At 41.6% G+C, this 15,307-nt stretch overlaps 1 protein-coding gene across 34 annotated transcripts in view; it reads right to left on the bottom strand.

Moving 5' to 3' along the window:
- The window catches only part of PKHD1 (PKHD1 ciliary IPT domain containing fibrocystin/polyductin), a 524,425-nt gene that overhangs the window by 438,640 nt on the left and 70,478 nt on the right, over window positions 1-15,307 (bottom strand). For all 34 annotated transcript variants that reach the window (XR_016234007.1, XR_016234005.1, XR_016234006.1 and 31 more), the window contains 4 exons: window positions 11,215-11,410; window positions 9,980-10,047; window positions 7,180-8,787; window positions 5,502-5,645 (listed from right to left, as the gene is read on the bottom strand). Coding sequence is in view for 24 of the 34 variants with exons in the window: in XM_089333174.1 (XP_089189300.1) it covers window positions 5,502-5,645; window positions 7,180-8,787; window positions 9,980-10,047; window positions 11,215-11,410 (2,016 nt within the window). In the remaining 10 variants the exon portion in view is untranslated. The remainder of the gene's footprint in view (window positions 1-5,501; window positions 5,646-7,179; window positions 8,788-9,979; window positions 10,048-11,214; window positions 11,411-15,307) is intronic.

Here is a 15,307-nt window from a genome sequence, read left to right as displayed (position 1 = left end):
CTCCTCTCTCTGTGTTAACTCTGACTTTCAAATAAATAAAATAAATCTTTAAAAAAAAGAAATTATCACTCTTAATTTTTGCCAATGAAGTACATACAAAATGGTATCTCCTTGTTACCTTAATTTGCATTTTCATCAGTGCTTTTTTGGTTGAGCAATTTTTCATGTTTAGCAATAACTCATGTTTCTTCTAGGATATCGCTCTTGTGACATTTCCCCATTTCCTTATAAGACTGTGTCTCCTTTTCTTATTGATTTTCATTCTTTAGAAATTCTGGGTACTTATCCTCCAGAGATTACATGGTTACCAACACTTTTTCCAAGTTTAAACCTTTTCTAAGCTAAACTTTTCATTCTCTTTATGGGATCTCTTGACCAACAGAAGCTCTTAATTTTCCTGTAATTATGGCCTTTGACATTTTATAAAGAAGCAAAGCAAGTATTTGAAGGCCTTTCACGTTCAGGCTATTTCTTTTTGGATCCAGAGATACATGAAAGTATCATTATGTTACTGAATCTGTATATGTGAAATATATGAAATTTGTATACATTAAATAAAATTTTTAAAAAGGCACCAGTAAGCAGAAGGGCCAGAATGTTTAAGTTGGAGATGAACAAATTCCTAAATGAGATGGTTGGGGGTAGCTTTGTCTGAAAAACCTTAATAAAGTAAAGAGGGAAAAAGAAAACTCTCTCTTGCCTGCTCCTTCTGCAGCTGGTCAGCTGAGGGAAGTATGTGGCAAATATTATCAAGGAGGATGGGCTTGAGCCAGTGCACACCTGCCCTGCCACAGCTGCACAGCAGGGAAGGGATGAGACAAGGATCTGTGAGAGAGCTTGTACTTACCCCGTCATACCCAAACATCACAACCCTTGCTGGCACATTCTAAAGCACTTGACACCTAGGAGGTTCTCTGTGATTGTCTTTTGCATAAATTATACCAGCTTAAAATGACCAACAGTAAGACTCACATGGAGAGACAAAGCAAGAGACCTCCTTGGTGAGTAAGCCCTAAAGCAAAGAAAAACAGGTTCAACACCAGTAAAACAACAATTCACTTCAGTGATTAAGTAGATGTGCATCGGAAAGGTGCATTATGAAAAGCACCCAGGGCTGACAATCAAAATCCATGGATTCTACTCACAGTTCTGCCTCTGACGAGCTGTGTGACCTTAGTAATTTCAGCTTGTGGTGCCTCACGGAGAGTCAGTCTCCATGAAAGAGTCAGGGGGTACAATTTAGAGTTTAAATGCAAGAAATGCAAGAGATTTTACTCATTATAAGCAAATACAAAGTATTAGGTTCCCACCTAGAAGGATGTTTCAACAACTCACCATGTTGAAAAAGTAAAAACTTTTCTTTTCTGTAAGAACACAATTTTGGGAGATCTTAAAGACAGGTGACACCAAAAGTACCAAAAGCAGTGTTTCAGAGCTTCGGCTGTAACCACCTTGCACATCAGGGTAGTGACAAAGGGGCAAGCAAAACAGAGCTGAGGGAAGTTTAAAATCTAGGCCCTCATCTACAGCTTGGAATGTGAAACATCACTCTTGGGTGCACACTGCACAGGAAAACTCAAAGCAAGGGTTGTAATTCGGTGACCTGCGTAAATCACAGAAATTAACAGAAACAGGGCCGGCGCCGCGGCTCACTAGGCTAATCCTCCGCCTAGCGGCGCCGGCACACCGGGTTCTAGTCCCGGTCGGGGCGCCGGATTCTGTCCCGGTTGCCCCTCTTCCAGGCCAGCCCTCTGCTGTGGCTAGGGAGTGCAGTGGAGGATGGCCCAGGTGCTTGGGCCCTGCACCCCATGGGAGACCAGGAAAAGCACCTGGCTCCTGGCTCCTGCCATCGGATCAGCGCGGTGCGCCGGCCGCAGCGCGCCGGCCGCGGCGGCCATTGGAGGGTGAACCAACGGCAAAGGAAGACCTTTCTCTCTGTCTCTCTCTCTCACTGTCCACTCTGCCTGTCAAAAAAAAAAAAAAAAAAAAAAAAAAAAAAAGAAATTAACAGAAACAAACAAAAGACCAAATGAAGAGGAAGGCAGTAAACTACAAAAGAAAAAAAGGAGTCATGTAAATATGAGGAAAGGCCAGCTGTGCATCTCCATGCGTGTGTGTGCGTGCAAACACACACATGCATGCATTGAATAGTAGCAGGTAAAAGATTAGAATCAACAAGGATCTATAAACAAACATGGGACTAGATTATATGCAGTCATTTTATGATGCTACTCAGTATGGCAGAACACACTTGCCCAAAGTAGGTACCTAGTTTTGGGATAAAATTAGGAAAGAATGTAGAATTTCACAGAGGATGCAGAGGAGAAATACCACTATGCTTATCTGGAAAATTTCTAGGGCTGAAATTTGGTCTAATATCCCCCTATCCGAGGGTCTGGGTGCAAATCTAGCTTCACTCCCACTTCCACCATCCTGCAGCAAGTGATGACTCATATACTTGGGTCCCTGTCACCCATGTAAGAAACCCAGACTGAGGTCCTGGCTCCCAGCTTCAGCCTATCCCAGCCTTGACTGCTGCAGGCATTCAGAGAGTGAAACAGTGTCTGTCTCTGTCTCTGTTCTACTGCCTTTCAAATAAATTAAACACATTCATCCACATCTAAAAATTAAGAATTCACGTTTCTGACAGCACTCACGTGACACACACTCTAAGCACTGCTACATTAGGATGATCGAGACGCTCAGCTTTCCAAAGGGCCACAGGCTGATCGAGGTTAGAAAAGGTGGAGTGAGGGAGCGTCAGGGAGGCAGAGGGGTGGATGTCTCTGAGAGGAACCTGAAGCACCTGCAGAGATCGCTGTTGGGAAGTCCTCTCCTGAAAGACCTTTTCAATATGCCAGATTCTTAAGTGCATTGGTCGTACGCAATCACATCTGATCACGGAGGATTAACCAGTAGTTTCTAATATTCTCTGAGATGCATCTCCTTTGACTATTTGGTGTCCACTATGGACCTACTTTCTAGAAAAGAGAACTACATTCAGTATATTTTATCCAAATTCGTAGGGCTGACAGAATCCTGAAATTCTACCACGTATCCTCTGGAGCTGGCTCTCACTAGCTTCTCTTCATCTTTAGACAATGTGGTTAAACGTCATTTAAAAGACTTCTTTCTGACAGAAGAAAATTAGTCAAATTATCCAATGTCCCTTATACAATTGGTGAGTGTTTGGTGCCACCTAGTGGTAATATTAAGAGTTACAGCTTCTAACAGGTTTTCCTATCAAAATAAATCAAGGGATTTGGAGACATCCTTTTCCAAAACAATCTTCTGAAAGATAATTTTATTATTTTCCTCCTAGGAGTTATAAAATGTAATTAATGCAAAATATTCTTGTACATGCTTTTTGACTCAATCTATTTCAGTATTATCCATATTATTGAATATAGCTATTTTATCTTTATTGCTGTTCAACACTGCATTGCAATACCATGATTTTTCTTTTTTTACTTCTAGTTAAAATTATGTGTATTGATGTGATGTCAATTGACTTTAAATTGTAATAGTTTAAGCATTGTATGAGACAACTTAAAGGGGTCGGCGCCATGGCACAGTAGGTTAATCTTTCGCCAGCGGCACTGGCATCCCCTATGGGCACCAGTTCTAGTTCTGGCTGCTCCTCTTCCAATCCGGCTCTCTGCTATGTCCTGGGAAAGCAGTAGAAGACAGCCCAAGTCCTTGGGCTCCTGCACCCACATGGGAGATCTGGAAGAAGCACTTGGCTCCTGGCTTCGGATCAGCGCAGCTCCCACCGTTGCGGCTATTTGGGGAGTGAACCAATGGAAGGAAGACCTTTCTCTCTGTCTTTCTCTCTCACTATCTGTAACTCTACCTCTCAAATAAAGTAATAAAATCTTTTTTAAAAACTATAGCTATTATGGATCAAAACTAGCAATATGGAGTCACATTTTCTTTTTTCACCATTTCTCAAATTCTCTCACTTATCCTTTCAAGGATCAATTTTGCACACCTCTGTGCCAACACTATCATATGCACAGTGAATGAAACAGACAACACCATGAAGCTAACTATTCTGTTCTACCTTAAATTTCTCATTATAGAGTTAATCTGCCTTCCATAATATTGTGATTGTAAATGAGTACATGCTGAAAACAGGAAACTTGATTTCTAATATCTTAAACAAAACCTTTTCCTCCTCCTCATCTCAGACAATGTAGCATAAATTACCATTACAGAAGTAGTATCCACCATTGTCCAAACTCAATTTTAAAATGGCACTTCTATCACTTTCTGAATCCTTAGCCCACATTCAAGTTGAAAACAAAAAATTAAGGACAAGGGTAGGTGTTGGGTACAGCAGGTTAAGCTGCCAGTTGGGACACTGGCATCCCATATCAGAGCACCTATTCAAATCCCAGCTACCTTGCTTCAGATCTAGCTCCCTGCTAATGCAACTGGAGAGTAACACATGAGTATTCAAGTACTTAAGTCCCTGCCACCCATGCGGGAAACCTGGATAAAGTTCCTGGCTCCTTGCTTTGGCTTGGCCCAAACATAGACACAGCTATTGTGGTCATTTAGTGAGTGAACCAACGGATGGAAGATCTTTCTCTCTCTCTTTCTTCCCCCCCCCTTTTTTTCCCCCTCTCCATCCCTCCCTCCAACATACTGTCTTCCAGAAATAAATAATTAAAAAAAATAGGAACATAGTTTAAATACCACCAAGAAAGCACATGTGTAAAGTCTTAAACACACAAGATCTATGATAATGCAAACGAAATAATTATCTGGTTAAATCTGAACTATTCCAATTGCAGTAAAGTCCCATAGCCCTAATGAAAATTTCTTTCCTTTCACTTGTTTTTTCCTGAAGTTCTGTGAATATTTACCATGTTCTGTGAAGCCATAAGTTTTGCACCTTACTCTATAACTGCTCCCCCCATAAAGACAAGGCTTCCTGTACCACTATTTACATGTTGTCTACACAATCATGACAGTTAATTGAGTAAGGACTGAGTAACTAACTGGGCAGTGCAGAGCCAGAGAATAATGTGAATGTTGGCTCTTTAGCCTATAATAGGAATTCAAGAACTGAACACACAGCGCCAATATTCAAGAGATGTCCAGCTTGAGAATCTCCATCCTTTTACTGTTACCTCTAATAAATAGATTTTCCAGTAACCTCACTTTAGAACAAGACCCATAGCTTATTTCCTCCACATTGCCTGCTGCTATCATTGAATCGAATATGCAGAACCCAGAATGACCTTCTCCATCATACGATTGCAGTTGCGAACATAGGTGATATATTTTTCATTAGTCATTTAACTATGGCCCATTGCTATGATAGAAGTTACTATGAACCATTTTAATAGGTGGCCCTTGTTTCTAACTACCATTTCAGATGGAGAGCAGAAAAATTCTTTCCCCAGATACACATAGAAAAATTAGTGGTCATTACAGCATTAATTATAAAACTAGACTCAGCCAAAGGATATCTAAGTAGCATTTCTACTCACCATCCAGGGGCAGAACCAAGCAGCTAAAGGCAGACACAGTAGCATTGGCCAAGACTTGGCAGGGAGCACCACATACAGCAGCTGAGATATTCCCCGGGGAAAATCCTGCTCCAAACACATGTACCAGCCTTCCATCCAGGCAGCCTTTAAATACAGAAGTACAAGTTCATAACCTTAGAGGGAAATATCTCTTTGCTTAACTCAGAATTCAAACCTTTGCTTTCTTCTTCCCATTCTGCATATGACCTGCAGAATCCACAAAACTGGCCGTAGGTCCCAAACATCCTCAGCTTCTGCACTTCCCCTATGGCCTCCTGAGCCCTGCTGGACCCCAACCATATCCAACAACCTATTATGCGGAAGGATGTCTTAAAAATGTAACCATTGTTATATAGAAAATGAATAGCTACTCATGGTTTTTAAACATTGTATACAAAAGAACACAAAATGAAAGTTCTCCTAACCTGCTATCTCATTCCCCAGTAGGCATCTATGTCCAGAGTTTCTTATAATTGCTTCCAGAATTTTTATTCTATGTACATTACTCTACTTCTTGTTTTTTGTGTTTTGCTTGAAAGTACAGCATAGATATTTTCCAAACCTATATAAAGCTCTTAATAGTCACTTAGAATCCCATTACATGATTACACTACAATTTAGTTAACAATTTTCCTCATGATTAATACTGCCATTATTTCTCCTCTTTTGCTGTCATTACTAGTGCTGTGATAACTATATATATTTTGGAGAAATTTGCATGAGTAAAGCTAGATCATACCTCTCACCCACACTGGTAAATAGAGTTCTGGGCTCAGGAGTTTTCATACCAAGTCCAGGAGGCACTTGGACAACTTTGAGTGCATTTCCTACCCCTACTCTGCTACCATCAAGATCACTGAATCTTAGAAAGTACAAGGGGGAATTTAGAGAGCATTCATCTCATGTTCCTTCATCAAATAAGGAAGTTAAGTCAGGAAAATCAAACCCCAGTTAGCTAAGTTAGAAACAGACTCCAGATGCAAATCCCAATCCCCATGGCATTCCACACAGCTGAGGCCAAATTTGTTCTAAGAGATGGCTTGGTTAATATTTTACCAGCCTAATAGTCTGCCTCTATAATTTCCCCAAGACTCTCTAAACCACCAATTTGAACTATCTCAAGTGCAATCAGGCCTTCAGTGAGCAGAAAGTGAAACCGTCCTCAGAAGAAAAGGCAATGAAGCTTCAACATCTCTAGAAGGAGGGAAAACGCATCAATGACGCTGTACTCTGCCAGTTGCTTACTGTTGGTAGGATATGAGCTCACCTGTGAAATATTAAGTTTTAAATAATGCAAATTGGCATATACTCACAGGCCTAAAAATAGATGGAGGCATTTCTGTGCTTGAATTATCTAATTATGAGCTCTTAAAATGGTATTATTTAAAACACAAATTAAATCCAGTTAATGTATTAAAATATAATCAATCACTTAGAGAATATATACAATTTTCTTGGTATAAAATATAAATTCTCATAAATGGAACATAACGAAGTCTCAGGAAAACACTGGGATGGGAAGAGGCCAGCCAGCCCTCTTGTTCCTTCTTGTGTGCAGACTTATGTTGACTTCCTTCCCCACGGAACAGAGAGGAGCTACAGATATGCTCACATGCCCTGTCTCATTTGCTTGACTTACCAAAGTTCTCAGTGACTGCTGAAATCCTAACTGTTGATGTGAACACCAGCACTGACGAGGCCCACCCTCTGGTATGGTCGTAGCCCGTGACTTGGTATCTTCCAGCAGGAAGGAGCGGGGCCGTGCATTGCAGAATGGTGTGGTTACCAGAGACTCCCACACAGGGTGACGTCCCAATAAAAATGTCAACATTCAGAGCTCCTGAGATCCGGCCCACTGCAAATGTTACCATGTCATCAGTCTGAGAAAGAGAGAGCAGCTCTGGGGTGAAGGCGGTGCTGTAGCCAACGGCTCCCACGTGGTATAAAAGTCCATCTACCTCTAGTTCCAAGGTGGCTGAGCCATTTCCTGCAGGCACAGAGCAGCAGATGAGCTCAGCATTGATGGTCACCATGCGGCAGGCCTGCTGGCCAACATAGACAAACGTGGTGTTCTGTCCTCTCAGGGCCGTGCCCTCTATGGCCAAGAGGCCTCCACCGTATATGCTGAAATTCTTTGGATAATAGTGAATCACTTGAGGCATAACATGAAAGTATCTGGAAATGTTCCCAAAACAAGTATATCCACTCCTTGCATGAAAAACTGATAAGTAGTGGCGTCCTGGGGTCAAGTCACCTATCTGGCAGGCCACGCGGCTTGCATTGAAGAACGTGACATTGCAAGGAAGCTGGTCATCCACAAACACCAACAGCTCATCTGCTGCAGTGCCTAACCTCTGACCCCTCATCACCACGGTGGTCAGAGACCCACTGGTGTTCGTGGCCAAGGTGTCCACGGTAGGAGTTGTCTCTTCCCACATGAAGACAGTGCAGTTCCCCTGGCACGCACTGCGTAGCCCGTTGACCAGGACTGTGACGTTCAAGCTGAAGGAAGCTCCAGGCAAAGGGTCCCCTATCAGGGTAACCTGGCAGACAATTGTGTGATCTCCCAGACTCAAAATCGCACAAGTGAAAGGACCAGAGAGGTCAACCTGAACTGACCTCCTTCTGGAGTGGAAAGCCACGCCCCTCACAGTGAGCACTGTCCCACCACAGGCAGAACCCTGCGTTGGGGAGATGGTGGTTATCTGAGGTGTCACTACAAATTGCTGGGGCACCGCAGACATATCAGCCAATCCCACCTGCTTCTGACGTACTTGGAGAGGATAGATGCCCGCCTCCAAACTGAGAAGAGGAAAGGAGCACCCAGACAGGTTCATGCGACTCCCCAGAGAGTGTGTCTCAAGTTCACACGTCAGGCTCCCCAAAAGGATGACTGCATCCGAAAGGTTATTTCCTTGCACATAGAGCATCAAGCTATCATTTGTGATTTCTCCCCACATGGTGGTAACCACTGGTGTTGAGGCTGCTTCGTATATGAAAGTAAAGCCCTTCTCCACCAATTGTGGGGAGGGTCCACGGGTGAAGGACGTGCTGCCAGCCCACACCTCCACAGGGGCAGGGACACTGAGAGCATTGGCGTCAGGCCGCACAGGAGCCGGCGAGGTCTCGCACCACACGCTCACCTCAGTGACGTTCACAACATCGCAGGACCGATTGCCCACGAGCACCCATACTGAAGCTGGGTCCCTGCTGAACCCTGTTCCCAAGATGCTGAGAATGGTTCCACCTGAGATGTGAAGATGGAAAAAAAAAAGCTGAAAAGCTGATATTCAGACCTAGGAACTTACAGCACCTATGTCGGGTGGTGCCCTGAAGCAGGGTGTGAGTGAAACCTCTTGTCACCTAGACAACTGTCAGATGTCCTAAAATTCACATAACAGAAAAGAATATGTAAATTGTTATACAGGATAGCCATTTGTAATACTTAAGGAGAAACTTTTCAAGCACCTTTTATATCCTAGAGGCACCACTGCCATCAACACACATTAGGGAAAAATCAAATTTCTTACTTTTCTCATCATCTGCTATATTACCTTACTGTTCTATATGTTATAATGTAGAATATATGTATATTGTCCTATATACAGTCAACTTACTAATGAAAAATCAATTCACTGAAGTCTTCTACTTATCTTCTATATTAATCTGTATAATATTATAATATTCTATATATTATATATCCTCATATGTTTTATATTTTCTGTTATACATGAAAAACCCATCAATGACCACTGAATCATCCCAGTGAATTTGCTGCTATATTCATAGACCTTGTCTTACTCTCCTATTGAACTATGATTCAAAATCAAACCCCATCTTCAGAAAAGGAAGTGGACCAACACAACCCATAGCAGCTTATAAAACAATTCCACTCTTCTCAAAAAGGTAATCTTCTGTTTCATACACTACACTTTCACAATGGTTATCCACATACTTTCAGCTTTTCTGAAAATGAATAGTCATTTCTCCAGAATCTTGTCTTGATATCTCCCATACTTGCATTTGTGTTTTATTTCTGATTCTGTCATATGCCTCCAGAGAAGCAAGTAAAGATATCAAAGTCACTTTCCTTCCCACCTGGCACATACAGTGTTTAAAAGGCTGATGGAAACTCTTCCCTTATTTTCCTAACTCTGCTCAAAAGCACTGCCCATTAGATGTTTCAGCTTTTTCATGAGAAGAAAACCAGATACACGTCACTTTTTCATAAGCACCTTTTAATTTCCAGAGTTAACCAAGCTATAGAATCATTTCGGTTTTGACACACCTGTCCACTTTGTGGAACTTAAAAAAAAAAAAAATTAACATGTTGTCTGCCCCTATTGCTGGCCTCCATGATCACTAATCCAGGCACAAAATCTGCATATACAGGGAACAGGCTTTCTAGATAAATGACAAGCTGTGTTAGAGCCACTCACCCATAAGAGACCCACAGCAAGGCTGGATGCTGTAAACATCTGTGATGTACTGGATGTGGAGATCAACCCTACAGGAGATGGGAAGGTGGTTAGGAAAGAATAGAGCAAACTAGAAAAGTGGAAAAGAATCTTTGGGAAAATATAGAAGCATGAAGGAGAGCAAGTGTGAATGACACTACCTAATAGAAAAGAAAGGAAATGGTGGTGGGAAGATGTGTGGGACACTGTCCTGGACCACTGCTCAGTGGTGACATCTGTCCCATAGACTTCACTTTCTAGAATAAGCAAAGGGAACTTCTTGAGAAATGACAAGCAGAGATTTCAGGGCAGTGCCCATTCCACTCTCACCCCAACCAAGTTCCATAAAGTTTCCATTTCCTCAGCTAGTAAGTCAAAACTGTCTCCTGCGTTAGTCTAGGGATTGAGCTGTCTGGAGCTCTCCAAGATTTGTTCACGTTATGATTCTCATGACTTTATACCCTAACTTCAGAAGAAAAAGTGGGGGAAGAAAGCCTTAATGCAAAATCAGAATTCTGGGGCCTGCGCGGTGGTGTGGTGGTTGAAGCCGCTGCCTGCAGTGCCAGCATCCCATGTGGGTGCCAGTTCAAGATCCAGCTGCTTCGCTTCCAATCCAGCTCTCTGCTGTGGCTTTGGAAGGGTGTAGAGGATGGCCCAGGTCCCTGGGCCCCTGAACCCATATGGAAGACCTTGAGGAAGTTCCTGGCTTGGGATCAGGACAACTCTGGTCATTGCAGCCGCCAGGAGAATGAACTAGCAGATGGAAGACCCCTCTCTCTCCCTCTCTCTCTGCCTCTGCCTCTCTGTAACTCTGCCTTTCAAATAAATAAAATAAAATCTTAAAGAAAAAAGCAAAACAGAATTCCAGGAGTGGGTTTTGACATAGGAGTTAAGATACTGCCTGGTTGCCCACTTCCCATATCTGAATCCACCTCCACTCCCAATTCCAGCTTCTTGCTAATGCATACCCATCAAGGCAGCAGGTGATGGTTCAAGTATTTTCTGCAACCCACATAGGCGATTTGGATTGAGTTCCTAGCTCTCAGCTTTGGCCTTGCCTAGTTTCAGCCAAAGTTTGGCGAGATTTAGGGAATAAATCAGCAGATGGGAGATCTCTTACTTTCTCTCTACTTCTCACATATGTGTGTATAAATTTCCCCAGCTGAATCAATAGACCATCAAACAGACACAATATTAATGACAATTGTCCACCTCACCCTTGTGAGCAAATGTTGACCCCATTGATGGAGACTGAAACTCCATAGAGGCCGGTTGGCAGTGCTGGCAGCACAACTTCCAGGCCCTGAGACGTCTGTGCATGAATCTCGGCCAAGGCATCCTGGATGTGAACTTGCATATCCAAATCTGCGTAGTTCACCAGTTGTGTCATCCTGATGAAAAGTGCTTCACCTCCTGTATTGAAAAGAATCTATTAGCCTCTGTGATATGGATCTGTGGCTTCTGTCACCTTTCTTTTCTAAAACTTTTTTTAGGATTATATACATGCTTTGCACCATGTATAATATTCTAATTAAGAATTCTAATACCAACCTAATTTTTTTTTTCATGAAACTGCTAACAATCTTTTTAACAGAACTAAAGCCTATAACCTTAAGGGCATGAAAAGCAAAACTATGAGGACAATTGTACTGAAGAGAGACTAATATTCATATAAAGGCAAATTGGGAAGTAATTTGCAAGGCTAATAGTATTTGTAATCAGCAAATAACACCCCATGTCCTTTTCTTTAACCTCCACTTTACTACGATAGAATTCTAAGCTTTATGTTCAGAGAGCACTGGGCCTTATAATGATACTGTAAGCCAATACAGTCATCATAGTTTACAGAGAACATTCATGCATATTATCCTATTTGGTAGTCAAACTGTTTTAATGGCATATGGGGGTATTCAAAAACTTTGTGGAAAATTCTTATTATAGAGCAATTATGCATAGTTTCAAAATGTGTCCACCAAAAAATAAACTTATTTTTGATTCCATTTTCAATGAATCTTTTGAAACCTGCTTGTGCATGAGACAGGTAATATGACAGGCATTTTGCATTTAAAGAAACTAAGGCTTAACCACCATGGCTTCAAAGCTCATTAACGGAACAGTCAAGACCTGAACCCAATCTTCTTTCAATGACTTCTGTATTTCAATGACTTTTCAGTTTAACTTGCGACTCTATCAAAATATTATGTATATTATGAACATTTTAATTCAACTCCTTTTAACTCAGTATTAATAGAACATCATGAAGAAGAGGATGCAAAGCACACAAAAATAAATTAAAGACAGACCCTTCCCTAAAAGGGACTCAAAAGTAGTAAAATAGGTGAAAAAATAGCATCAGTAGAAGACATCCTATAAAGCGTGACAATTAAGCATTAGGATTATTCAAAGCAGGGCAGCATTCTGAATATCGGGAAAGGCTTTATGATAAGGCAAGATGACACTTGAAATTCAATCTGAAAGGCAAATCTCAAGAGAAAATGATAGAGAAGGATTATAATCTAATTTTTAAATTTTACAACTTTATCTGAAGTCTTTTGTAACATATTCTCACTTAATCATTTATTGGTATGATGAGAAAAAGAACAGGGGGCCAGCACGGTAGAGCAGCAGGTTAAGCCAATGTCTGAGATGGCAGCATCCACATAAGCACCAATTCCAATTCAGTTCCCTAGTAATATTCCTGGGAGAGCAACAGAAAATGGCCAAAGATGGTCACACCCACATGGGAGACTCAGATGGAGTTCCAGGCTCCTGGCTTCAGCCTGGCCCAGTTCCTGCTATTTTAACTACCTATGGAATGAAGCAGCAGATGGAAGATATCTCTGTCTCTGTTGTTCTGACTTTCAAATAAGTAAAATAAATCTTAAAAGAAAACTGGGTAACATTCTAGAAGACAATGTACATGTAGTTACATGTATGGCAGTAGACTTAGTCGATGGTGATTCTATGATTGAACATTAAGAATACTAATCCTGAGCCAGCGCCGCGGCTCACTAGGCTAATCCTCCGCCTTGCGGCGCCAGCACACGGGGTTCTAGTCCCAGTCAGGGCGCCGGATTCTGTCCCGGTTGCCCCTCTTCCAGGCCAGCTCTCTGCTGTGGCCAGGGAGTGCAGTGGAGGATGGCCCAAGTGCTTGAGCCCTGCACCCCATGGAAGACCAGGATAAGTACCTGGCTCCTGCCATCAGATCAGCACGGTGCACCGGCCGTGGCAGCCATTGGAGGGTGAACCAACGGCAAAAGGAAGACCTTTCTCTCTGTCTCTCACTCTCACTGTCCACTCTGCCTGTCAAAAAAAAAAAAAAAAAAAGAAACCAACTAATCCTGAGGATTATCTACATTAATTCAGAGGCTAGTGGAGACCTCCAAATGTCTCCATTTCTAAGCAAATGAAGGATATGATTGAAGCCATCTTTTCAGTTAAAAAAAAAAAGGTAAAATGAAAACATAGGAGATGAAACATTCAATCTGCCCACAGCTATAGTCTAAATGAAGGCCAGATCCAGTATGCATAGCCAAAGTGGAAATAAATACACTAACCTTTCCTGTGCCTCAATGTGCCCATAGCTTTGCCTAAAGTTCCTTAAGATTCTAACATTTGAGATTTACTGCAGAGATGGCAACTGCAGGATGCCACAGCCAAACAGATGAAGAGGAAAAAGAGGTTGCTTGAAAGAAAAATGTCAAAGAAGAGGAATGTGGCAAAGTTGGAAGAGTGTGGATCTGCATTCCAATCCTTAATCTATCATTTAACCACCTCCATGACTGAGTGACTCACTTTGGACTTTCCAAGTCTGGGATTTTTCATCAATAAGATAACAATAAAGCCCATCTTATTGTTGTAAGAACTACCTTAGGTATTTTGGGAAATCATCTGATATAGCAAGGACACAAAAAGACCTCAACTAACTTCATTTTCTTCCTTGCCCCATGAACAAGACTTGTTCATGTCTTCCTAACCTCTGCTGTGCTGTCTGGAGTTACAGTGTAGTGAGTTCAAGAAATTTCAGGGCGGACCATGGGAAAATACATGACCATAAGTGGCAGTAGCAAAAAATGAACCCAAATAATTGGGTGTTGCTCTGACCAGGTCACACAAAAGGAGGAAGTCTCATGACATAAGCCGTTCCAGAGGCAACATTACAGGGCCACCACCCACAAGGGAAGGAATGCAAGAATCCCTCAGGGAGACAGAGATCAGAAAGGGGCTTATATGTATACATGATGCATTCAGCAGCCTCATAAGTAGACTCTGGATCACATAGCCCCAAAGACCATCAGCATTTCAGGCCAAGATTTATCTATGACTGGCTGATGCTGGGTAGACTTTCGTGGGGTATGTAAAGCACGGTGGCTCTACATGGCTAAAAATTCTGCTTCTTTTGGTTATATTTAAAACCTTTGGAAGTATAAAAATTTGAATTGGGCATTGGTAGGCTTTTGACCCAATAGGTCCAGGGTGCTATAAAACAAACAACATAAAACTAACATGCAAAGCTCATCTTCGACTCATTGATAGTGCATTAAGTAGCTGGCAAAATGGCAGCTTTCACTTCAACAAAGTATTGAGTGCTTAGTTCATGTCAGTTCCTGGATTAGGTCCTTTTACATACTTTGTCTTCAATTTTCACATTTACATAGAAATAACTACTCCCACATAACAAATAAAAATGCCAAAGATAGAAGAAGTTAACTATCTTGCTCAAGGAATATGTTAACTTAAACTAAATTTTTCCTGAGATCGCCTTCATACATTGAGTCCCTGTATAATGAACCTCAACCTTAACTTAATAGTAAACAAACTGAGAGCCTATTTCAGGAGTATTTTTTTGTAACAGCTAGCTAAGGATCAGTCAATCACAAGCTGCCAACTGACCAGACCACGCTCAAGTAAGGAAAACACTGAACTGGAACCAATCAAGCTGCTTCTGCCCCCGACTTCCATTTTTCTGGCTATAATTGGTGCCTACTCATGTTGTAAAGCAAAATTTTGTAATCTTTTCTGGTACTCAGGGCTCCCCTATTTGTAAATCATCCTTTGTTCAAATAATCTGTTTAATTTGTTGAGATAAACCAGATACAAAAGGCAATTATTGTATGAGTACTTAGGTGAGCTACCCAAAAAAAAAAAACCGAAATCATAGATAGGACAACAAAGGTGACCAAGGGATGGAATGATGTGGTAATATGGAGTTACTATTTAATAGGTACACACAGTTTCAGTTTAGAATGATGAAACAGTTCTGGAGACAGATAGTAATGATGGTTGTATAACAATGTAAATACAGTTAAT

This window comes from Oryctolagus cuniculus, chromosome 5 (genome assembly GCF_051225735.1).
Source record: "Oryctolagus cuniculus isolate XC-2025 breed Fujian yellow rabbit chromosome 5, ASM5122573v1, whole genome shotgun sequence".
NCBI classification, from domain to species: Eukaryota; Metazoa; Chordata; class Mammalia; order Lagomorpha; family Leporidae; genus Oryctolagus; species Oryctolagus cuniculus.
The sequence above is the reverse complement of the archived record's forward strand: the minus strand, read 5'-3'. Positions and strand labels throughout refer to the sequence as shown.